This window comes from Pecten maximus, chromosome 19 (genome assembly GCF_902652985.1).
Source record: "Pecten maximus chromosome 19, xPecMax1.1, whole genome shotgun sequence".
NCBI lineage: Eukaryota > Metazoa > Mollusca > Bivalvia > Pectinida > Pectinidae > Pecten > Pecten maximus.
The window spans coordinates 16,407,764-16,433,729 of record NC_047033.1 but is presented as its reverse complement, the minus strand read 5'-3'; the positions used below and the strand labels follow the sequence as shown (position 1 = coordinate 16,433,729).

The 25,966-nt window shown below is 38.7% G+C and overlaps 1 protein-coding gene across 1 annotated transcript; it reads right to left on the bottom strand.

Moving 5' to 3' along the window:
• Nucleotides 1–3,914: 3,914 nt before the first annotated feature.
• Nucleotides 3,915–24,708, bottom strand: LOC117317892 (tubulin delta chain-like). The gene is made up of 13 exons (XM_033872863.1): nt 24,490–24,708; nt 23,696–23,791; nt 23,357–23,409; nt 22,496–22,568; nt 22,198–22,256; nt 20,180–20,321; nt 18,936–19,091; nt 9,376–9,471; nt 6,504–6,576; nt 6,061–6,202; nt 5,532–5,692; nt 4,217–4,331; nt 3,915–3,979 (listed from the first exon to the last, which is right to left on the bottom strand). The coding sequence occupies exons 1-12, from the start codon at nt 24,582–24,584 to the stop codon at nt 4,263–4,265; spliced, it is 1,215 nt and encodes a 404-aa protein (XP_033728754.1). The 5' UTR covers nt 24,585–24,708; the 3' UTR covers nt 3,915–3,979; nt 4,217–4,262.
• Nucleotides 24,709–25,966: the final 1,258 nt, after the last annotated feature.

Sequence of the window (25,966 nt, the reverse complement as noted above, 5' to 3'; positions counted from 1 at the left end):
TAACTTTTTTATTGTTCAGTTTTGTTTTGGGTTTTTTTCATATTAGATACGTACAAAAATATATAATGTCAGTAAGTATAATGTAAGTTCATCGTACGCATGTTATGTATGTATTTGAACAGAACTAGCATCTACAAAAACGAAATATAACAGACAGAGGAATAAACTAACATGTTTAGTTTGCTCAAAGCTGTACTTTTTTTTCCTGATTTCATGGGCGATTAAAATCCGCCGATTGTATCAAATGATTTTATTTACAACTCCAAATAATGTCATAATACTGACGTATCATATAGGGATTTAATAAACTCATCAGTATTACCGACGCATGTTATAGGGTTACAATAGCATTTTATAAAAAAAAAAAAAATTGTTACCATGGTGATATCATACCTGCAAGGGAAACTTAGACTATATATTAAATTTTCTATTTACCTATAGGGCGCAAATAGCAAATAGCAAACGGTGACGAAAGCTTCAGCTTACATAATATAATGAACCGATCAGAAATACTTATCAATCATTTTCTACAATAAGCCAGGTACATGACCTAGCCATACAAATTGTCGACATAGAAAGAGATAGTACCTACAAATGTACCATAGACTGGCCCACCGTCCCTAGAATATTGAAATTATAATCAAGTTAACTTTTATAATTCTTGGTTCTATGATATGTCTTATAATAAGTTTCAAACTAGGGGGAGATAAGCCAGTATTAGAATTTAGCTAAACGATTCTTTACCAAAAAAAACTTCTAGTCTAGTTTCCTGTCGTGTAAACCTCTAATATTATTGGAGTAGTCTAGTACCTACCTCTTTGAGGGTGCGTGGCCTGTACCAGATAAAGTAAGGGCTGGTGATGATACTTAACCTGATGCTGTGTTCAAATGCCTCCGCGGTAAGTGAACACAGCGTGATAGGGCATCCTGTCTCCCTCAGTATACCTGTTGTCACGTATCTTAGTTTGTGTCACCTATAACGTAACATGCTAACTCATCAACCGGGCTACAGGGAAGTTATTCCTACTAAAACTTGCTTTCGCATAAATTACCAAACGCTGAGGTTCACGATTTAAGGCTAACGTTTAAAGGGTCAATATATGTTTAATCTTTGGTCAATGAAATGGAGAAAATGTGGAGGAAGAACTCTTCTAATTCCTTACTACGAAGTCCATTGACTGACAAGCCACATACTTATTTCATTTCGTTATATCAAAATATCATTTCGTTTCATTGAGATAATTCGTTTTAACGAAATATTATTTAGTTTTATCGAGATAATAATTTGTTTTAACGAAATGTTATTTCGTTTTATTGAAATAATAATTCGTTTTAACGAAACATTATTTCGTTTTCTTTACCGAAATATTATTCCGCTTTATCAAAAAAAAACATTCGTTTTAACGAAACGCTATTTCGTTTTATCGAAATAATTAATTGGTTTTATCGAAATAATAATTAAAAGAAGCATTATTCCGTTTTTCGGAAACATAATTTCGTTTAAAGACCTATCGAAATATTAGAATTTTGTTTACAGAAGATGCTTTTCATTTGGCGTTTGAGGAACTCTTCTTTCTTTTCATTGGTGGACTGTTTCGTTATCTACTTCGTTTAATTTGCTTGTTAAGATTTAAATTTCCACAGCGCTGCTAATTGAAATTCGAGCCTGAATGTTCGTTCTTCTCCGATATTGTTTGGATATGTCATTGTTTACATTAAGGTTTTTTATCTTTGTTTCTTTCTGAATGTCAACAAATGACCGCAAATGCTGTTACTGCATTTGATCATCTTGTCACAGAGTGAAGAACATGGATAACTCCGCTCCGTCTTAAAAGAAATGGTCACCTATATAGCTATAACATGTATATTGCCTACCACGCATGGAATGATCAGGAGCATAAGTAATATGTTTGGTTCTTTACACAGTCATCGCATGTCAATTTATGGCATATGTTACCGATTTTTTTATGTTGCTGGTTATTTTACAGTCACCAACCATAGTTTTAATGACTTTTTGTCACTTTATGTATTTTTGCATTGCATGTTGTTTTTACACGGTAAAATCATATCATGTTTCGACAGTGTTTCTAGTTAAATGAATGGCGGTGTCTGATCGATATTTAAGTGCAATAGAAATAACATGATTTGGAAGTACACAATGTACATAAGGATACTTTTAGAGGAAGTCATTGACTCAAAGTTTCATAAACTCCCATGTTATAATGATTGACATAAGTTGTCTAGGAAGCATGTTATTATTTTAAGAAGACAGAAAATATAGTCCTTTTCTCACCTAAGTCCTTCTATATTAATATGCAGCGTATTTGAATATACTATATCTTGGAGGTGAGAAGATTTTAGAAATTTTAGTCAATTTGACCCTTTTTTGCCCTGTCCCTCAGGCCAATGGGGATGGGGACAATATAAGTCACAATTTTGGTTGACCTTTTGTCATTTAAGGTTCCTGCCAAATTTCATTAAATTTGGTTGACCAGTGTCATAAAATATTGACCCCCCCCCCATAAAATACCGACCCGGGTCAGTATTTTATGCATCAAATACTGACCCGGGTCGGTATTTCATGGGGATCAGAATTTTATAGGACACCGGTTTTGGAGAAAAGTCGAAAATGTAAATTGTTTATGATGCACGACACACACGACAGGGACCAGAGGCTATCGCAAAAGGTCAACTGAGACTTTGTCTCAAGTGACCTAAAAATTGTGAAGGTTAAAACGAGTCTTATGATCCTCGCCTCTCCTCTGACTTATTACTACAATGCTGCATTGTCCTTCGTAAAAAAACAATAAATAGTCGCTCAACTTTTTCATCCGATTTTAATGAATATCGAATAAATGCACAACTATGAACCAAAGGGAACCTACAAATAAAATCTGAGAAAGATGCATCCAGTTTTTTCTTATGAATAGCGGTAACAAGAGTTGTTTATGGACAAAAAGTTATTTATGATGTGGACTAAAAACTGCAATACATCAATGTCTTATCAATGTTGTTTGCCAGTTACAATAGATATTTTGACATCTGGCCGACATTTTTTTTTCATTTAAACTCTTAAAGTCTCTACAGTTAATACTCCATCAGTATATTTACAGATTTCATGTAGACAATCACTTTATGTTGATACAATGGTGTTTTCTTATCATCAAATTCCAAAGGAGTCTTACCGATAAGCAGTGGTACTTTCATACTTCATAATCATTTACATATTATTTGTAAATCATTTGTCAATAAAAACTTCTAATATGACTGAACTGAGTTATGATATAGAGGATATCTAACAGTGTCTTCAGTAATACCAAATATATTTCACGAGTGGGGCTAATATTTTGATATTTTTCACAAGTGCGCAGCACGAGTGAAAAATATCAAAATATTAGCCTCACGAGTGAAATATATTTGGTATTACTGAAGACACTGTTAGATATTCTGTTTATTACATTTTTTTATCAACGAAAAACCTACCCCGTATGCTAACTAGGCCTACAGCATAATTTGTAAACAAAAAAAAGTAGTTCCCCCTGTCCAGGTGCTGACATACATGTATATGTCGGGCTTTCTGATTGGTCAATTATTTTGGTATTTTCTAATCATTAATTTGATTGGTCAAATCAGCAAAAGTGATATTTTTCACTAGTGAAAAATATCACTTTTATAGAATGAATAATTTTTGATATTTCACTGGTAAAAATGTAATAAATATTATTTCTGTTGCAAGGTACCAAGATAGGAAGGTAAACTCTACAGTTAATAGCAAGACTAGTACTACTGCTGATGATTCAGGCTTGCTCCACCAACCCCTTCTTGGATTTTCTGCTTTGTGAAAATCTTTTTCATGGAATTCACTGATTCAAAGCATTCCATAGTTTGGTTGGTTTTCTGGCCAGGGGTATTTCTCCCTAGGTGCCCAGTTGAAGATCTGTGAACTTGAATGGACTGCATCCAGCTGTGATCCAACTACCTGAAAATAAAATACCAAACAATTATTGGTAAAAATAAACGATAAAATCTGTTAATGGATACAAGAACAAATAATGAAATTGTAAATGTTGTGTTTTTTTACGGTAATTTGTTGATTTGATTTGAACATATTTTATTGTTTTAATAGACACAACTGGACAATGGGCACAATATTTTTAACATAGTGGCCCTAGCAGGATTTTATTTTTCTTCTATGTCTTTTGATCAGGAAATATACCTGAGAGGTTGTTAGTCGTTTCCATACAGGTATAGCTTTTGAATCATCATTTCAAGGCACCTTTATAATCCTCAAGTACTTCATATACTGTTTCAAAAGCTTCTTCAAAATCCTCCTGTAAAACACAAAACAAACATCATCTACATGAACATATTTTATCATTTACGAGAGATACAGAATCTATGTCTGTTAATGAAAACCATATACATGTAGGTATAATCTAAACAAGAGGCCCAATGGGCCTGTATCACTCACCTAGCTCTAAAGCAACTTTGAAGTTGATTGAGGTCATTTCTACACATACTATACTGATTACCTCTTTATTCAAATATCAGTGTACGCTAGGTTTTTATTCATATCAATAAATTTTCTAGTCCTTCATTCCAGCATACTATTTGCCTAATATCAGCTTTCAGACTCTTGGCTATCGCAAAATTACTGTTTAGATTTAAGCCGATTTCAACCCTGTGACCTTGATTGTAGGTCAATGTCATTTATTTGAACAAACTTGGTAGCCCTTTACTCCAGCATGCTACATGTCCAATATCAAGTCCCTGGGCCTCTTGGTTATTGATCAGAAGTCATTTGAAGAGTATAGCCTATTTGACCCATGTGACCTTGAATGAAGGTCAACGTCATTTATTTGAACAAACTTGGTAGCCCTTTACTCCAGCATGCTACAGGCCCAATATCAAATCCCTGGGCCTCTTGGTTATTGATCAGAAGTCATTTGAAGATTATAGCCTATTTGACCCATGTGACCTTGAATGAAGGTCAAGGTCATTTAGTTGAAAACATTTGGTAGCCCTTCAGCTAAGCGTGCTTCAGGCCCAATATCAAGTCCCTGGGCCTCTTAGTTATTGATAAGAATTTGGTTAAAGAATATAGCCTATTTGACCCATGTGACCTTGAATGAAGGTCAACGTCATTTATTTGAACAAACTTGGTAGCCCTTCACCCCAGCATGCTACAGGCCCAATATAAAGTCCCTGGGCCTCTTGGTTATAGAGAAGAAGTTGTTTAAATGAAAAAGTTGACGCCGGCCGGCCGAATTGCCGGAAGGACGGACGGACGGACGATGGACGCCGCACTACGGTATAAGCTCACTTGCCCTTCGGGCAGGTGAGCTAAAAATCTGATTAATAGAATAAGAATTCACTCCCAACTGAAAATTAACAATGAATTTGGATAATTCTGGCTGTGGCACATGGTTGAAATTTTGACTTCTAAAACCATTTACAAATAAATGACAGTCACAATAACTTTGCTTGTTTTCTTGTCATGTAATAATCTTTGACCTCTACAGTACACTTACCTGCCCCGACCCGTGACGTTTGTACCAGTGAATGTATGCAGTGGCATCATACATAACCTTTGACCTCTGGACCAGAGTCTCCAGATAATCAACAACTGTGCCGTGGTTGGATGCTATGGTAATAGATGCAGCCTCTCTAGGCCCAGCAGGGTTTGTGGCAGCTGTAAATGAGGATTGTAAAAAATTATTTATAACATTTTACTAATTCATCGATACTGTAAACATGTAAATTTGGGCAAGGGGAAAATTTACGCTATAACATCCTTTTGATTGCGAAAATCTCCCCACCTGTATTATTTTGATATCAATGAATTTGCGTAATCTCCAACTACAAACATACGGTAGGTGGATCGATTGCAAAAATTACCCCCACGCGTATAGTTTACACATCGAAATTGCAAAATTAACCTCCCATGAAAATAAGCATGTTTACAGTATATGAATTTGCTGATAAAGAGTACAAACAAGATCAATGAAAATAAAACTCCTCCTAAAATTGATAATTTTACTGCATTGTGTATCTACTTACCTGTCCAAACATCCAATGGGAAAGGGTTCCAGGTCACACAGTTATAAACGGCCTTGATCTTTTTCTCTAATGTCTTCATGGAATACAGAAAGGTTTTTCCACTGTCTCCGCGAGCGATCACAACATTACTGAGGCTTCCCAACTTCTAACAGTCAAGGTCAATGTGATATTAAGTGTTAGAAACATGCTCACTAAATAAACCTTTTCTTTGAAAAATCAGAAAATATCATCATTGGCTAAATTTCATTACAGGGACTCTGTGATTAGAATATGTTGTCTTTTACTTATCATACCAACACTTTTACACTCATTTACATAAATATATTATGTACTTATTTTACATATATATTATGTGCTCATTATCAAGAAGACCTCTCACTACCATGCAGTCCTGCAAGGTCCTCCTTCAGCAGGGGGACAACTCTAAAGGAAGTGAAGGATACAGCGCCACCTTGTGTGTTATATCTGCGAACACCTAACAGTAGCTGACCCATCAGTGCCTCCCATGTAAGTTTGCTGAGTAATGAAAACAAAATCATATATCAGAACACTCGTCATACTTATAAACAAGAGGCCCATGGGGCCTGTATCGCTCACCTGGTTGGATTTGACCAAATGTCAAAATAATGTTCATGTTCAATTTGTTAATACATTATACAAAAATGTACTCTCTGAAAGACCATATGGATTATTTTTTACAACATAATGGTGTTTAAAGAAACTAAGTCCCTTAGGGTGGGGAAAACCCTTTGGCCTATGTTTACATAAGAATTGTGTTTATCCCTTAATGCCCAGCGTTACTATACATAGTTATGGGATTGAGGGTCACAGTAACCATTTATGCAAAATCTGTTCCCCCATCACCACGGATGTTTCTGACCAAATTGGGTTCAAATCCATTTAAATCTCAAATCTCTATTTCCCCTATTTGGCCCCTCCCTTCAGGCCCCTTGGTGGTCAGAGTCAATATTTATATAAACTCTCTTTCCCCCTTCCCCTCAGAATATTCCAGACCAAATTTGGTTCAAATCCATTAATAACTTTATGAATAATAGTGATTTAAAGGATAAACCCCTATTTCCCCTATTTGGCCCCGCCCCTCAGGTCCCTAGGGGTTAAGAGTAAAAATTTATGCAAACTCTGTTCACCTTCTGCCAAGGATGTTCCTGACCAAATTTGGTTCAAATTCATTCATAACTTTATGACTAGTAGCGATTTAAAGGAGTAACCCTATTTCCCCTATTTGGCCCCGCCCCTCAGGCCCCTGGGGGTTCAGAGTAAAAATTTATGCAAACTCTGTTCCCCTTCTGCCAAGGATGTTACTGACCGAATTTGGTTCAAATTCATTCATAACTTTATGACTAGTAGCGATTTAAAGGAGTAACCCTATTTCCCCTATTTGGCCCCGCCCCTCAGGCCCCTTGGGGTTCAGAGTAAAAATTTATACAAACTCTGTTCACCTTCTGCCAAGAATGTTCCTCACCAAATTTGGTTCAAATTCATTAATAACTTTATGACTAGTAGCGATTTAAAGGAGTAACCCTTTTTCCCCTATTTGGCCCCGCCTCTCAGGTCCCTAGGGGTTCAGAGTAAAAATTTATACAAACTCTGTTCCCCTTCTGCCAAGGATGTTCCTGACCAAATTTGGTTCAAATTCATTCATAACTTTATGACTAGTAGCGATTTAAAGGAGTAACCCTATTTCCCCTATTTGGCCCCGCCCCTCAGGCCCCTGGGGGTTCAGAGTAAAAATTTATACAAACTCTGTTCCCTTTCTGCCAAGGATGTCACTGACCAATTTTGGTTCAAATTCATTCATAACTTCATGACTAGTAGCGATTTAAAGGAGTAACCCTATTTACCCTATTTGGCCCCGCCCCTCAGGTCCCTAGGGGTTCAGAGTAAAAATTTATACAAACTCTGTTCCCCTTCTGCCAAGGATGTTCCTGGCCAAATTTGGTTCAAATTCATTCATAACTTTATGACTAGTAGCGATTTAAAGGAGTAACCCTATTTCCCCTATTTGGCCCCGCCCCTCAGGCCCCTGGGGGTTCAGAGTAAAAATTTATACAAACTCTGTTCCCTTTCTGCCAAGGATGTTACTGACCAAATTTGGTTCAAATTCATTCATAACTTTATGACTAGTAGCGATTTAAAGGAGTAACCCTATTTCCCCTATTTGGCCCCGCCCCTCAGGCCCCTGGGGGTTCAGAGTAAAAATTTATACAAACTCTGTTCACCTTCTGCCAAGGATGTTCCTGACCAAATTTGGTTCAAATTCATTCATAACTTTATGACAAGTAGCGATTTAAAGGATTAACCCTATTTCCCCTATTTGGCCCCGCCCCTCAGGCCCCTGGGGGTTCAGAGTAAAACTGTATACAAACTCTGTTCCCCTTCCCCCAAGGATGTTCCTGACCAAATTTGGTGAAAATCCATTCAATACTTTATGACTAGTAGCGATTTAAAGAAAAAGTTGACGGACGACGGACGACGGACGCCGGACGACGGACGCTGCACCATGGCATAAGCTCACCGGCCCTTCGGGCCAGGTGAGCTAAAAACATCTATCATGATAAGTAATAATTCACTGTAATCCAGTTATAATCCAACAGTGTTTTTAGACTTTTGTAGTTTGGGGGATGGGGATATTTGGTGAGGGGGAGGTCACCAGGGCTTGAAAAACAACAACCACAAACCTGTTGTATTCTCAAAAAGAAGTATTTTAAAAGTTTCCAAACATTATATTTTTTGAAAAAGTTCCTGTTAAGTTTAATATCAGAAAATTACAACCTGTACTGATTAAAAGATTACATAAGTGGTTCTTGAGAAATAACAGTATACCCCCACAAGAACTGTTTATGTGACATATATAGACTGGTGCATGAACCACAGGCAAAAAAAAGTAGAAAAATGTCTGTAAGACATAAATGACCCCACTGGCACTTGACACCTCGAAACAGAGTTTGGTGAGGATCACATCAGCAGTTCCTGAGATTAGCCAGTTACATTGCATCAGGACGTGACGGGACGGGACATAACGCTCTGGAATGCAATGTGATAGGACTGGACAGGATGTACATGGGTAACAAGATATGTAGTATAATGAAACACGTACATTTCACATCATTTATGGTATGGAATTGTTACCCTTGTAAAATACTAGATGTATCAACCAGTTTGGCTGAAGAGAATTTCTCTTTAACACTGCTCTAGATTCAATCCCTAATACATACAGGCACTAAAAGTGACAACGACTTTTGTTACAGGATTAAGTTTTCAGCATACATCTAATCACATCAGTAATATCCTTACCTCCTAGAGAGATGGTTTATATGGAGAAACTTGTATCCAGGCACTGGACATGTCGCTCTAATTAACTCCCATGGCTCCATGCCAATACTGACACCTCTGGAAAAGCAAAATCGTAATCCTAATGCAAAAAAAAATGAAACAGGGAATGTACTTAAGAGACTCTTGAAAAAATTACAAGAAAATTATGATCAGTGGTTCTGCAAGAGAGAATATCATTGCTTCATTGACAGAAACATGCCAAGTAAATCTAGTTCTAATCCGAGTTTAAAGATATTATCTCATATCTTCAAAAGCTCAAAAATAATTTTCAATAATCATGTGCTGAAATTTGTATTATATTTGAACAATATTATATACTAAGTAGGTAGTAGTGTTATATACCTGGTAGGTGTGAGGGAGTCTGTAGGTAGTAGTGTTATATACCTGGTAGGTGTGAGGGAGTCTGTAGGTAGTGTTATATACCTGGTAGGTGTGAGGGAGTCTGTAGGTAGTGTTATATACCTGGTAGGTGTGAGGGAGTCTGTAGGTAGTAGTGTTATATACCTGGTAGGTGTGAGGGAGTCTGTAGGTAGTAGTGTTATATACCTGGTAGGTGTGAGGGAGTCTGTAGGTAGTAGTGTTATATACCTGGTAGGTGTGAGGGAGTCTGTAGGTAGTAGTGTTATATACCTGGTAGGTGTGAGGGAGTCTGTAGGTAGTAGTGTTATATACCTGGTAGGTGTGAGGGAGTCTGTAGGTAGTGTTATATACCTGGTAGGTGTGAGGGAGTCTGTAGGTAGTAGTGTTATATACCTGGTAGGTGTGAGGGAGTCTGTAGTAGTGTTATATACCTGGTAGGTGTGAGGGAGTCTGTAGTAGTGTTATATACCTGGTAGGTGTGAGGGAGTCTGTAGTAGTGTTATATACCTGGTAGGTGTGAGGGAGTCTGTAGGTAGTAGTGTTATATACCTGGTAGGTGTGAGGGAGTCTGTAGGTAGTAGTGTTATATACCTGGTAGGTGTGAGGGAGTCTGTAGGTAGTAGTGTTATATACCTGGTAGGTGTGAGGGAGTCTGTAGGTAGTAGTGTTATATACCTGGTAGGTGTGAGGGAGTCTGTAGGTAGTAGTGTATATACCTGGTAGGTGTGAGGGAGTCTGTAGGTAGTAGTGTTATATACCTGGTAGGTGTGAGGGAGTCTGTAGGTAGTAGTGTTATATACCTGGTAGGTGTGAGGGAGTCTGTAGGTAGTGTTATATACCTGGTAGGTGTGAGGGAGTCTGTAGGTAGTAGTGTTATATACCTGGTAGGTGTGAGGGAGTCTGTAGGTAGTAGTGTTATATACCTGGTAGGTGTGAGGGAGTCTGTAGGTAGTAGTGTTATATACCTGGTAGGTGTGAGGGAGTCTGTAGGTAGTAGTGTTATATACCTGGTAGGTGTGAGGGAGTCTGTAGGTAGTAGTGTTATATACCTGGTAGGTGTGAGGGAGTCTGTAGGTAGTAGTGTTATATACCTGGTAGGTGTGAGGGAGTCTGTAGGTAGTAGTGTTATATACCTGGTAGGTGTGAGGGAGTCTGTAGGTAGTAGTGTTATATACCTGGTAGGTGTGAGGGAGTCTGTAGGTAGTAGTGTTATATACCTGGTAGGTGTGAGGGAGTCTGTAGGTAGTAGTGTTATATACCTGGTAGGTGTGAGGGAGTCTGTAGGTAGTAGTGTTATATACCTGGTAGGTGTGAGGGAGTCTGTAGGTAGTAGTGTTATATACCTGGTAGGTGTGAGGGAGTCTGTAGGTAGTAGTGTTATATACCTGGTAGGTGTGAGGGAGTCTGTAGGTAGTAGTGTTATATACCTGGTAGGTGTGAGGGAGTCTGTAGGTAGTAGTGTTATATACCTGGTAGGTGTGAGGGAGTCTGTAGGTAGTAGTGTTATATACCTGGTAGGTGTGAGGGAGTCTGTAGGTAGTAGTGTTATATACCTGGTAGGTGTGAGGGAGTCTGTAGGTAGTGTTATATACCTGGTAGGTGTGAGGGAGTCTGTAGGTAGTAGTGTTATATACCTGGTAGGTGTGAGGGAGTCTGTAGGTAGTAGTGTTATATACCTGGTAGGTGTGAGGGAGTCTGTAGGTAGTAGTGTTATATACCTGGTAGGTGTGAGGGAGTCTGTAGGTAGTAGTGTTATATACCTGGTAGGTGTGAGGGAGTCTGTAGGTAGTAGTGTTATATACCTGGTAGGTGTGAGGGAGTCTGTAGGTAGTAGTGTTATATACCTGGTAGGTGTGAGGGAGTCTGTAGGTAGTGTTATATACCTGGTAGGTGTGAGGGAGTCTGTAGGTAGTAGTGTTATATACCTGGTAGGTGTGAGGGAGTCTGTAGGTAGTAGTGTTATATACCTGGTAGGTGTGAGGGAGTCTGTAGGTAGTAGTGTTATATACCTGGTAGGTGTGAGGGAGTCTGTAGGTAGTGGTATATACCTGGTAGGTGTGAGGGAGTCTGTAGGTAGTAGTGTTATATACCTGGTAGGTGTGAGGGAGTCTGTAGGTAGTAGTGTTATATACCTGGTAGGTGTGAGGGAGTCTGTAGGTAGTAGTGTTATATACCTGGTAGGTGTGAGGGAGTCTGTAGGTAGTAGTGTTATATACCTGGTAGGTGTGAGGGAGTCTGTAGGTAGTGTTATATACCTGGTAGGTGTGAGGGAGTCTGTAGGTAGTAGTGTTATATACCTGGTAGGTGTGAGGGAGTCTGTAGGTAGTAGTGTTATATACCTGGTAGGTGTGAGGGAGTCTGTAGGTAGTAGTGTTATATACCTGGTAGGTGTGAGGGAGTCTGTAGGTAGTAGTGTTATATACCTGGTAGGTGTGAGGGAGTCTGTAGGTAGTGTTATATACCTGGTAGGTGTGAGGGAGTCTGTAGGTAGTAGTGTTATATACCTGGTAGGTGTGAGGGAGTCTGTAGGTAGTAGTGTTATATACCTGGTAGGTGTGAGGGAGTCTGTAGGTAGTGTTATATACCTGGTAGGTGTGAGGGAGTCTGTAGGTAGTAGTGTTATATACCTGGTAGGTGTGAGGGAGTCTGTAGGTAGTAGTGTTATATACCTGGTAGGTGTGAGGGAGTCTGTAGGTAGTAGTGTTATATACCTGGTAGGTGTGAGGGAGTCTGTAGGTAGTAGTGTTATATACCTGGTAGGTGTGAGGGAGTCTGTAGGTAGTAGTTATATACCTGGTAGGTGTGAGGGAGTCTGTAGGTAGTAGTGTTATATACCTGGTAGGTGTGAGGGAGTCTGTAGTAGTAGTGTTATATACCTGGTAGGTGTGAGGGAGTCTGTAGGTAGTAGTGTTATATACCTGGTAGGTGTGAGGGAGTCTGTAGGTAGTGTTATATACCTGGTAGGTGTGAGGGAGTCTGTAGGTAGTAGTGTTATATACCTGGTAGGTGTGAGGGAGTCTGTAGGTAGTGTTATATACCTGGTAGGTGTGAGGGAGTCTGTAGGTAGTAGTGTTATATACCTGGTAGGTGTGAGGGAGTCTGTAGGTAGTAGTGTTATATACCTGGTAGGTGTGAGGGAGTCTGTAGTAGTGTTATATACCTGGTAGGTGTGAGGGAGTCTGTAGGTAGTAGTGTTATATACCTGGTAGGTGTGAGGGAGTCTGTAGTAGTGTTATATACCTGGTAGGTGTGAGGGAGTCTGTAGGTAGTAGTGTTATATACCTGGTAGGTGTGAGGGAGTCTGTAGGTAGTAGTGTTATATACCTGGTAGGTGTGAGGGAGTCTGTAGGTAGTAGTGTTATATACCTGGTAGGTGTGAGGGAGTCTGTAGTAGTGTTATATACCTGGTAGGTGTGAGGGAGTCTGTAGGTAGTAGTGTTATATACCTGGTAGGTGTGAGGGAGTCTGTAGTAGTGTTATATACCTGGTAGGTGTGAGGGAGTCTGTAGGTAGTAGTGTTATATACCTGGTAGGTGTGAGGGAGTCTGTAGGTAGTAGTGTTATATACCTGGTAGGTGTGAGGGAGTCTGTAGGTAGTAGTGTTATATACCTGGTAGGTGTGAGGGAGTCTGTAGGTAGTGTTATATACCTGGTAGGTGTGAGGGAGTCTGTAGGTAGTAGTGTTATATACCTGGTAGGTGTGAGGGAGTCTGTAGTAGTGTTATATACCTGGTAGGTGTGAGGGAGTCTGTAGGTAGTGTTATATACCTGGTAGGTGTGAGGGAGTCTGTAGGTAGTGTTATATACCTGGTAGGTGTGAGGGAGTCTGTAGTAGTGTTATATACCTGGTAGGTGTGAGGGAGTCTGTAGGTAGTAGTGTTATATACCTGGTAGGTGTGAGGGAGTCTGTAGGTAGTAGTGTTATATACCTGGTAGGTGTGAGGGAGTCTGTAGGTAGTAGTGTTTTTACCTGGTAGGTGTGAGGGAGTCTGTAGGTAGTGTTTATATACCTGGTAGGTGTGAGGGAGTCTGTAGGTAGTGTTATATACCTGGTAGGGTGTGAGGGAGTCTGTAGTAGTGTTATATACCTGGTAGGTGTGAGGGAGTCTGTAGGTAGTAGTGTTATATACCTGGTAGGTGTGAGGGAGTCTGTAGGTAGTAGTTATATACCTGGTAGGTGTGAGGGAGTCTGTAGTAGTGTTATATACCTGGTAGGTGTGAGGGAGTCTGTAGGTAGTTGTTATATACCTGGTAGGTGTGAGGGAGTCCTGTAGGTAGTAGTGTTATATACCTGGTAGGTGTGAGGGAGTCTGTAGGTAGTAGTGTTATATACCTGGTAGGTGTGAGGGAGTCTGTAGGTAGTAGTGTTATATACCTGGTAGGTGTGAGGGAGTCTGTAGGTAGTAGTGTTATATACCTGGTAGGTGTGAGGGAGTCTGTAGGTAGTAGTGTTATATACCTGGTAGTGTGTGAGGGAGTCTGTAGTAGTGTTATATACCTGGTAGGTGTGAGGGAGTCTGTAGGTAGTAGTGTTATATACCTGGTAGGTGTGAGGGAGTCTGTAGGTAGTAGTGTTATATACCTGGTAGGTGTGAGGGAGTCTGTAGGTAGTAGTGTTATATACCTGGTAGGTGTGAGGGAGTCTGTAGGTAGTAGTGTTATATACCTGGTAGGTGTGAGGGAGTCTGTAGTAGTAGTGTTATATACCTGGTAGGTGTGAGGGAGTCTGTAGGTAGTGTTATATACCTGGTAGGTGTGAGGGAGTCTGTAGGTAGTAGTGTTATATACCTGGTAGGTGTGAGGGAGTCTGTAGGTAGTAGTGTTATATACCTGGTAGGTGTGAGGGAGTCTGTAGTAGTGTTATATACCTGGTAGGTGTGAGGGAGTCTGTAGTAGTGTTATATACCTGGTAGGTGTGAGGGAGTCTGTAGGTAGTGTTATATACCTGGTAGGTGTGAGGGAGTCTGTAGGTAGTAGTGTTATATACCTGGTAGGTGTGAGGGAGTCTGTAGGTAGTGTTATATACCTGGTAGGTGTGAGGGAGTCTGTAGGTAGTAGTGTTATATACCTGGTAGGTGTGAGGGAGTCTGTAGGTAGTAGTGTTATATACCTGGTAGGTGTGAGGGAGTCTGTAGGTAGTAGTGTTATATACCTGGTAGGTGTGAGGGAGTCTGTAGGTAGTAGTGTTATATACCTGGTAGGTGTGAGGGAGTCTGTAGGTAGTAGTGTTATATACCTGGTAGGTGTGAGGGAGTCTGTAGGTAGTAGTGTTATATACCTGGTAGGTGTGAGGGAGTCTGTAGGTAGTAGTGTTATATACCTGGTAGGTGTGAGGGAGTCTGTAGTAGTGTTATATACCTGGTAGGTGTGAGGGAGTCTGTAGGTAGTAGTGTTATATACCTGGTAGGTGTGAGGGAGTCTGTAGTAGTAGTGTTATATACCTGGTAGGTGTGAGGGAGTCTGTAGTGGTGTTATATACCTGGTAGGTGTGAGGGAGTCTGTAGGTAGTAGTGTTATATACCTGGTAGGTGTGAGGGAGTCTGTAGGTAGTGTTATATACCTGGTAGGTGTGAGGGAGTCTGTAGGTAGTAGTGTTATATACCTGGTAGGTGTGAGGGAGTCTGTAGTAGTGTTATATACCTGGTAGGTGTGAGGGAGTCTGTAGGTAGTAGTGTTATATACCTGGTAGGTGTGAGGGAGTCTGTAGGTAGTAGTGTTATATACCTGGTAGGTGTGAGGGAGTCTGTAGGTAGTGTGTTATATACCTGGTAGGTGTGAGGGAGTCTGTAGGTAGTGTTATATACCTGGTAGGTGTGAGGGAGTCTGTAGTAGTGTTATATACCTGGTAGGTGTGAGGGAGTCTGTAGGTAGTGTTATATACCTGGTAGGTGTGAGGGAGTCTGTAGGTAGTAGTGTTATATACCTGGTAGGTGTGAGGGAGTCTGTAGGTAGTGTTATATACCTGGTAGGTGTGAGGGAGTCTGTAGGTAGTAGTGTTATATACCTGGTAGGTGTGAGGGAGTCTGTAGGTAGTAGTGTTATATACCTGGTAGGTGTGAGGGAGTCTGTAGTGGTGTTATATACCTGGTAGGTGTGAGGGAGTCTGTAGGTAGTGTTATATACCTGGTAGGTGTGAGGGAGTCTGTAGGTAGTGTTATATACCTGGTAGGTGTGAGGGAGTCTGTAGGTAGTGTTATATACCTGGTAGGTGTGAGGGAGTCTGTAGTAGTGTTACTGGTAGTGCTATATACCTGGTAGGTGTGAGGGAGTCTGTAGTAGTGTTATATACCTGGTAGGTGTGAGGGAGTCTGTAGGTAGTGTTATATACCTGGTAGGTGTGAGGGAGTCTGTAGGTAGTGTTATATACCTGGTAGGTGTGAGGGAGTCTGTAGGTAGTAGTGTTATATACCTGGTAGGTGTGAGGGAGTCTGTAGGTAGTAGTGTTATATACCTGGTAGGTGTGAGGGAGTCTGTAGGTAGTAGTGTTATATACCTGGTAGGTGTGAGGGAGTCTGTAGGTAGTGTTATATACCTGGTAGGTGTGAGGGAGTCTGTAGTAGGTGTTATATACCTGGTAGGTGTGAGGGAGTCTGTAGGTAGTGTTATATACCTGGTAGGTGTGAGGGAGTCTGTAGTAGTGTTATATACCTGGTAGGTGTGAGGGAGTCTGTAGTAGTGTTATATACCTGGTAGGTGTGAGGGAGTCTGTAGGTAGTGTTATATACCTGGTAGGTGTGAGGGAGTCTGTAGTAGTGTTATATACCTGGTAGGTGTGAGGGAGTCTGTAGGTAGTAGTGTTATATACCTGGTAGGTGTGAGGGAGTCTGTAGGTAGTAGTGTTATATACCTGGTAGGTGTGAGGGAGTCTGTAGGTAGTAGTGTTATATACCTGGTAGGTGTGAGGGAGTCTGTAGGTAGTAGTGTTATATACCTGGTAGGTGTGAGGGAGTCTGTAGTAGTAGTGTTATATACCTGGTAGGTGTGAGGGAGTCTGTAGGTAGTAGTGTATATACCTGGTAGGTGTGAGGGAGTCTGTAGGTAGTAGTGTTATATACCTGGTAGGTGTGAGGGAGTCTGTAGGTAGTAGTGTTATATACCTGGTAGGTGTGAGGGAGTCTGTAGGTAGTAGTGTTATATACCTGGTAGGTGTGAGGGAGTCTGTAGGTAGTAATGTTATATACCTGGTAGGTGTGAGGGAGTCTGTAGTAGTGTTATATACCTGGTAGGTGTGAGGGAGTCTGTAGGTAGTGTTATATACCTGGTAGGTGTGAGGGAGTCTGTAGTAGTGTTATATACCTGGTAGGTGTGAGGGAGTCTGTAGGTAGTGTTATATACCTGGTAGGTGTGAGGGAGTCTGTAGGTAGTAGTGTTATATACCTGGTAGGTGTGAGGGAGTCTGTAGGTAGTGTTATATACCTGGTAGGTGTGAGGGAGTCTGTAGTAGTAGTGTTATATACCTGGTAGGTGTGAGGGAGTCTGTAGGTAGTGTTATATACCTGGTAGGTGTGAGGGAGTCTGTAGTGGTGTTATATACCTGGTAGATGTGAGGGAGTCTGTAGGTAGTGTTATATACCTGGTAGGTGTGAGGGAGTCTGTAGGTAGTGTTATATACCTGGTAGGTGTGAGGGAGTCTGTAGGTAGTGTTATATACCTGGTAGGTGTGAGGGAGTCTGTAGGTAGTAGTGTTATATACCTGGTAGGTGTGAGGGAGTCTGTAGGTAGTAGTGTTATATACCTGGTAGGTGTGAGGGAGTCTGTAGGTAGTGTTATATACCTGGTAGGTGTGAGGGAGTCTGTAGGTAGTAGTGTTATATACCTGGTAGGTGTGAGGGAGTCTGTAGGTAGTAGTGTTATATACCTGGTAGGTGTGAGGGAGTCTGTAGGTAGTAGTGTTATATACCTGGTAGGTGTGAGGGAGTCTGTAGGTAGTAGTGTTATATACCTGGTAGGTGTGAGGGAGTCTGTAGGTAGTGTTATATACCTGGTAGGTGTGAGGGAGTCTGTAGGTAGTGTTATATACCTGGTAGGTGTGAGGGAGTCTGTAGGTAGTGTTATATACCTGGTAGGTGTGAGGGAGTCTGTAGGTAGTAGTGTTATATACCTGGTAGGTGTGAGGGAGTCTGTAGGTAGTGTTATATACCTGGTAGGTGTGAGGGAGTCTGTAGGTAGTAGTGTTATATACCTGGTAGGTGTGAGGGAGTCTGTAGGTAGTGTTATATACCTGGTAGGTGTGAGGGAGTCTGTAGGTAGTGTTATATACCTGGTAGGTGTGAGGGAGTCTGTAGGTAGTAGTGTTATATACCTGGTAGGTGTGAGGGAGTCTGTAGGTAGTAGTGTTATATACCTGGTAGGTGTGAGGGAGTCTGTAGTAGTAGTGTTATATACCTGGTAGGTGTGAGGGAGTCTGTAGGTAGTAGTGTTATATACCTGGTAGGTGTGAGGGAGTCTGTAGGTAGTGTTATATACCTGGTAGGTGTGAGGGAGTCTGTAGTAGTGTTATATACCTGGTAGGTGTGAGGGAGTCTGTAGGTAGTGTTATATACCTGGTAGGTGTGAGGGGTCTGTATACCTGGTAGGTGTGAGGGAGTCTGTAGAGTAGTGTTATATACCTGGTAGGTGTGAGGGAGTCTGTAGTAGTGTTATATACCTGGTAGGTGTGAGGGAGTCTGTAGGTAGTAGTGTTATATACCTGGTAGGTGTGAGGGAGTCTGTAGTAGTGTTATATACCTGGTAGGTGTGAGGGAGTCTGTAGGTAGTAGTGTTATATACCTGGTAGGTGTGAGGGAGTCTGTAGTAGTGGTATATACCTGGTAGGTGTGAGGGAGTCTGTAGGTAGTAGTGTTATATACCTGGTAGGTGTGAGGGAGTCTGTAGTAGTGTTATATACCTGGTAGGTGTGAGGGAGTCTGTAGGTAGTAGTGCTATATACCTGGTAGGTGTGAGGGAGTCTGTAGTAGTGTTATATACCTGGTAGGTGTGAGGGAGTCTGTAGGTAGTAGTGTTATATACCTGGTAGGTGTGAGGGAGTCTGTAGTAGTGTTATATACCTGGTAGGTGTGAGGGAGTCTGTAGTAGTGTTATATACCTGGTAGGTGTGAGGGAGTCTGTAGTAGTGTTATATACCTGGTAGGTGTGAGGGAGTCTGTAGTAGTGTTATATACCTGGTAGGTGTGAGGGAGTCTGTAGGTAGAAATAGACCACACAGGGATGCAGCAATACTGTTGTTCATATTATCAAATGACACACTGCCCTTGACCTTCTTCTCCAAGGTTTGAAGTACATCATCATTGTGTGTCAGAATCACACAATCTGAGTTCCTGTGACAGTGAAGAGATCAAAAAAGAATATAGGTACTTTCACATAACAATCTGTTGCAGTAAATGCCACATGAATTAAAAATCCTGATTACAGGATATGCTTCTGACATTATACAGTAAAATACATTAAGTACAAACACGCTTATAGTGATTTTATGGATATTGCGAACTGATCCCGATTCCCCAGCTATTCTGCTTCTTACTTCTATGTAATTCTGTAATTATATTGCGAATTTCACATAGCGAAATATTGTCTATAACAAACCAATTAAGCAGTCCCTTCGGCTGAAATTCTGTGTTATTTTAACACTATAGTACGAACCTATCTTCCGAAGTAGGTAAGTCATGCCCTGGTGATCACGACCGCGTCATCGAGAGGCACCCGAGGGCATGTTTCAGGGTATATATTTGTACGGCTATTGAATCGGTGAGTTATGTTTTCGATGACCTCTGAATAAAGTGAGTTGTTCTGTCTATGTTTATGTCAAGTTGTTCATCCATTCTTAGATGTCTAATTAGTGTGTACACAGTGCATGTATGGCTTTATCATCAAGCGACTGAGAGCTAGTGAAAACGAGACTTCCGGGTAAAGGTCACCTCCACCGATTGTGTCAGTAATACAACGGAAATGACGAGGAGAAAATAGAGACAGAGGAGGAACATTCCGTAATCAGTGGTGCTATGGCGAGTGATTATTTACATGAGACAGGCCATTTTCTGGAGTCCCAAAATGATACGTCAGATGCTTTTAATACTTTGTACACACTTGCCTCACACGAAAAGTTTCGGCAGAAAGTTTAACTGACTTAAAATAATTGAATCGCTTTTAATTTTATTTTAATATTTTCATACAGCGAAGTTTTTAGGAAAAAACAATAAAAATTTGTAATACACATAATACGAACTATCAATATAATGAACTGATTCAGTTGGTCCCCTGGGATTCGTTATAACCGTGTTTTACTGTAGTGATCTGCTGACTTTACTAAATGTCATAAGTAACGCAAAACTGGAAAGATATTACAAAACAATTTTATATTTCAACTTAAAGGAAAATGAATGTTGACTCTGTATTAGATACGACTGACCTCTGTAGCTTGGATAAGGTTAGCAGCGAGTTGTAGTGCTGGAGCGGACTTTCTCCAGACTTGCAAGGAGCAAACGCACACGACATCAGGTGGGCAAGCGGATAGTGGTCTCTCATTTCCTCACACAGACGTGACCCCAAACCTTTAATGCAACATTGCAAACTTTCATTTCCTTTAACAGTTTGTTACCTCCCTTTGAACCTTGATTTCACAAGGAAAACATTCACGTCAATATTAGTTATTTCCCTTGATTTCACAGGAACCACATTACAAAAGAATTAGTTACTTCCCTGTGTTTCCTGAATATTTTTTTTAATCTAATATTAGTTTTCTGCCTTTATGGCTAGTTATCTCCCTTCATTACTAATTATGATATAAAATTTTACTTCAACATTAGTTATCTTTCTATTTGTTAGTAATCTCCCTTTATAATTAATTATGATATAAAATTCTACTTCAACATTATTAATTTTATCTCTCTCTTTGTTAGTTATCTCCCTTCATTACTAATTATGATATAAAATTCTGCTTAAACATTATTTATCTCTCTTTTTGTAAGTTATATCCCTTTATTACTAATTATGATATAAAATTCTACTTAAACATTATTTATCTCTCTTTTTTTTTAGTTATCTCCCTTTATTACTAATTATATACAATTTTACTTCAACATTAATTATCTCTCTCTTTGTTAGTTATCTCCCTTTATTACTAATTATGATATAAAATTCTACTTCAACATTATTATCACTTTCTTTGTTAGTTATCTCCCTTCATTACTAATAATGATATAAAATTCTACTTAAACATTATTTATCTCTCTCTTTTTTTGGTTATCTCCCTTTATTACTAATTATGATATAAAATTCTACTTAAACATTAGTTATCTCTCTCTTTGTTAGTAATCTCCCTTATTACTAATTATATAAAATTTTACTTCAACATTAATTATCTCTCTCTTTGTTAGTTATCTCCCTTTATTACTAACTATGATATAAAATTCTACTTAAACATTATTTATCTCTCTTTTGTTTTAGTTATCTCCCTTTATTACTAATTATATACAATTTTACTTCAACATTAATTATCTCTCTCTTTGTTAGTTATTTCCCTTCATTACTAATTATGATATAAAATTCTACTTAAACATTATTTATCTCTTTTTTTTAGTTATCTCCCTTTATTACTAATTATATACAATTTTACTTCAACATTAATTATCTCTCTCTTTGTTAGTTATCTCCCTTTATTACTAATTATGATATAAAATTCTACTTCAACATTAATTATCTCTCTCTTTGTTAGTAATCTCCCTTTATTACTAATTATGATATAAAATTCTACTTCAACATTATTATCTCTTTCTTTGTTAGTTATCTCCCTTTATTACTAATCATGATATAAAATTCTACTTCAACATTAATTATCTCTCTCTTTGTTGGTTATCTCCCTTCAATACTAATTATGATATAAAATTCTACTTAAACATTATTTATCTCTCTCTTTGTTAGTTATCTCCCTTTATTACCAGATACGATATTAATTCAACATTACCAGGTAGTTATCTCTGATTATTGTTATTTATTTCCATTCATCGCTAATAATGATGTTTGTCCCCCTTTATATCACAGACAATGCTTAGTTTTCAGTGTTATAACCATCATACAACTGTAAATAACCATATAGTTTGGGTGTTCTTTAGATTCTTATGTCAGATAGGGGAATTAAATCCCAGCATATTCCTACAATCAACTCCTACAATCAAATTAAATTTCTTTCATATGACAAGAATGGAAAAAAACATTTACATAGTAGCTTAGAATTAACACCAATCCATCAATTAAAAAAACCACTGTATTTAACTGTGATTGATGATATTTACTTACTATATTTGTGTTGATTTCAATTTATTTTTTGTATTTAATTTTACAAATATATGAAAATATTTTAAAGTATACATTTTGAAATGTAACAAGCTATGGTTTCTCATGTGTTCTGTGGCTAGACAAATACCTCACCTGACCCTGTGCCTCCACTCAAACTGTGCATCATGATACATCCACTGTAGGTGTCACACCTGTACAAAATAAATATGTATTGTCAAAGAAAAATCACACAGAGTTCAATGATTTCTTTTCATTTTAATTCATCTATTGTTTAACCAATATCCCTTTGTTTTACAAGAATTTAAATAGCACAAGACTTCATTGAATATACAATCAAGGATCCTTGTTTCAATACCAGTCCCAAATATTGTCTCTTTTTCACTTTACCTTGTAAAGTTACATCCGATTTATATCAAACAACCTTACTTACTTTTCTATCTCCTTTCTGACCCTCTCAATGCTGTCCTCCAACAGATGTTGTTCCCTCTGGCTGCCATAGTAACCTAAAATGTTTTGTTTGGTCTGGAGTTCTATTCATACATATTGTAAAAGCATAAGTCAAATTAATTCCAGAGCAATATGAATGACTGGAGCAGTGGAAAAGCAACATTTTGCTCAATGATGTACTCAGTCATCAATCAAATGTACAGGTACAATGTACAGGTACAATGTACATGTTAGTCTCTAGTAGCCAATGAAAAAATGTAAATTCAAGACAGGTGAAAGTTCAACCAATCATGTATGGTTATAAATGCTATGTGATATACATGTATATAAAATCCATCTGATCTGTGTGCTATGATATGGGTTGACAAATGAGAAGAAGAGATGTATGATTTATCTCATATGAGAAGAAGAAATGTATGGTTTTAACTCGGACACACAATCACATATTGGCTAACTTGGCATGTTGTATAGGTACATGTCATGTTGTATAGTCACATGTCATGTTGTATAGGTACATGTATACATAGTGGGAGTGGGGAAGCCTTATAAGATAACACTGATCAGGTGGCAAGAAGTATGATTATAAATGAATTACTTGCACAAATATTTTTGATCAATCTGATCATCAAAATAGTTGCAGGTAGCATTGGATTTCCACAGTACATTTTTGTGAAACTGGAGAGTACATAAATATCACTTTTCTAGCTCAGCCTGGTAGGACTTTCCACTTAAATTGTGAAAGATTATTAGTTTGAGCCATAGTACAGGCAAGATATTTTAAATTACTCCTTTCTTGATAAACTGCACAAATTTTATCAATTCATTTCAAACCATTACTAATTACCTAAAGCCCAGTTAGTTCCCCTGCCTTGTTTTCCACAAACAATATTTCCTTCTCTGTAAATAAAAATGAAATGTATTATATACAATTGTATCTGCAAAAACAAATGTGTTACATGCGAAGTTCATTGGATCATACAGTTTAATAACAAGCTTAAGGCAAACATTGTATTCAATATACAATGTAGTTTTATGCCAATGAGAAGATATCCCTTTCCAAGAGGTCTATAATGTGGACTGGGACTTTTTTAAAAGCAAGTATTAATACCAAAATCATATTGTAATCATCTTACAAACCATGAATGTAAAATAGCACATCAAAGTGCTAATTTACTATAACAACCTTATTTTCAAGCCCCTCGATATTTTCTGTAGAACCTTGGGCTCACTGTCAACATGAATTGATCTCTGCTTGCCATCAGGGTGCACAAAAGAATGGCTGAAACAAGAAATGATTAGGGCTATTATGACATAAGTAGACAATAAAGACAAATAGTGTACATGTACTAGCAGCTAGAGTTTCCCCCGGCACCAATACCAGATGTTGAGACAGTTTTAAAATGAAAATGATTTCAAGGTACATGTTCTGTACAGAGTCAAAGACGTTTGATGTTTGCCTAGATCTACATGTACTGGATCTGGCAGCTTATAATTGGTTTAATTTATTTAACAGCAAGGGTCATTGAAGGGTGTTCCTGGTTTTGGAGGTGGAGGAAAGCCTGAGTACCCGGAGAAAAACCACCGACCTACAGTCATTGCCAGGCAACTGCCCCATGTGGCTTTCGAACTCGCAACCCAGAGATGGAGGACTATAGTGATAAAGTGTCGGGACACCTTAACTACTCGGCCACCGTTATCAGCTGAATGTTCCCCACGGAATCCGTTACCTACCGTGTTAACTGGAGCACTTGATGATATAGAAATTCTGTTCACCGATAGTCCGATAGTGTACTGATGTCTCATAAAAACTAAGGATTAAAAACACAGTCTTCAATAACACCTACAGAACGTACATGAATGTGGACTAGAAGTACGATTTAGGAAAGGAGAAGCAAAAATAAACAAAGTGTTCGAGCACTGGTCAGTATAGTCTAAATGTCTACATCATACATGTACAGCATGATGTCAATTACAAACCTTTCCTTGACGCTGTTGTCTTTGTCAACTTTCTTCCAAAAAGCGTGACCAACCTGATTTCCACATTGACCAACATGGAGGAACACGGTCGACATGTTATCGTCTAAACTGACATTTCAGGCTGTCATATTAGCCACTAACTGGTTAACGACACCACAACAAACTAAAACATGGGGGCTACCATTTTGTTTTATTATAATATCTTATCCGGAAGGCGCATTCAAATATGCGGACAAGTACAAATACAAGAACATTGATTTAAAGAAACATTAGCTCTGAATCTCTATTATTACGACAAACATAAGAAACAATATCACAACATTATAGCAAAGAGACAATTAAATTCGTGTAAACTCTATAGTATAGTTAGCCTATACTGATGTACTAAGTACTTTATGTACATCCCTGAAATGACAAAAGGAACATTCTCAAACAATATGTTAAAATAATTTTAATGAATCATATATTTGGTTTTTTATGGTGATTACAATCTTCTTCTTTTCTTAGTTAACAGCCGATTCTTTTGATTTCCTATTAGAATTTGATGAAACCTTTTGAAACTTTTGGCAAATTTATTTTTTATCATACTATACGATCGAGTAGCATAGATCTACCTTTTATTTTCAACCTACAGTCTATTTTTAAAATTCGATAACCTATCATATATATATGCATCAGTAGCACAAAATATCACACCGTTATAGGCCTACAGGTGAGGCTATATATATAGATGTGTCAACGCAAAGTTAAAAGACCAGACAGCTCATGTTTTAACTGCAAACTAGGCTACATGTAGTTGCAACAGAACTTCTTTTTTCGTTTTTGTTTTTGTCTTTGCTTTTTTTTGATGATGATGATGATGATGATGATGATGATGACGACGACGACGACGACGACGGGCGGCCGTTTTAGGATAAAATACATACATCTTTTTTCAAATTAGATAGATGTATTGTATGGCAAGTCATGTTGTCTTATATGTTGATAAGATATCTTTATGAGATAAGTTTATACATAGTTTTAAAGTACTGTATACCAGATAATTGGAAAAAAAGCAATTTTTAAAAAGGTAGATAAATGCGAACCAGGGAATAACACACCGGCTAGTTTGACATCAATTGTATGCAAAATGCTAGAAACTTTGCTAAGAGGTCACATCACAGAATGTATGAAACAAAACGCGTTCTTTTCAAATTTATGACTGGAAGGTCCATGTCATTACAATTTCTGAGAGTTTTAGATGAATGGACTGAACAATTAGATAGCAGGCATTCGATCGATTGTATACATATGGATTAACAGAACAAAACTCTTTTAAGCAAAATGTCATTTTATGGAATCAGTGAAACATTTATCACACTGAATGGACGGCCAGTTTCATCGTCAACAGGAAACAGAGAGTTACTTTAAAGGGCAAACATTCCAACTGGAGCGATGTATCCTCCGGAGTTCCCCAGGGATCGGTACTCGGGCCAAC

Bases quoted from the DNA above. Each gene is read 5' to 3' on its own strand.
- LOC117317892 (XM_033872863.1), bottom strand. From the start codon at position 24,584: ATGTCGACCGTGTTCCTCCATGTTGGTCAATGTGGAAATCAGGTTGGT. The intron at 22,257-22,495 runs GTAAGTAAGGTT...TATTTTGTACAG, and splicing joins GTCAGAAAGGAGATAGAAAA to GTGTGACACCTACAGTGGAT. The intron at 20,322-22,197 runs GTGAGGTATTTG...GTTGCATTAAAG, and splicing joins GAGTGGAGGCACAGGGTCAG to GTTTGGGGTCACGTCTGTGT.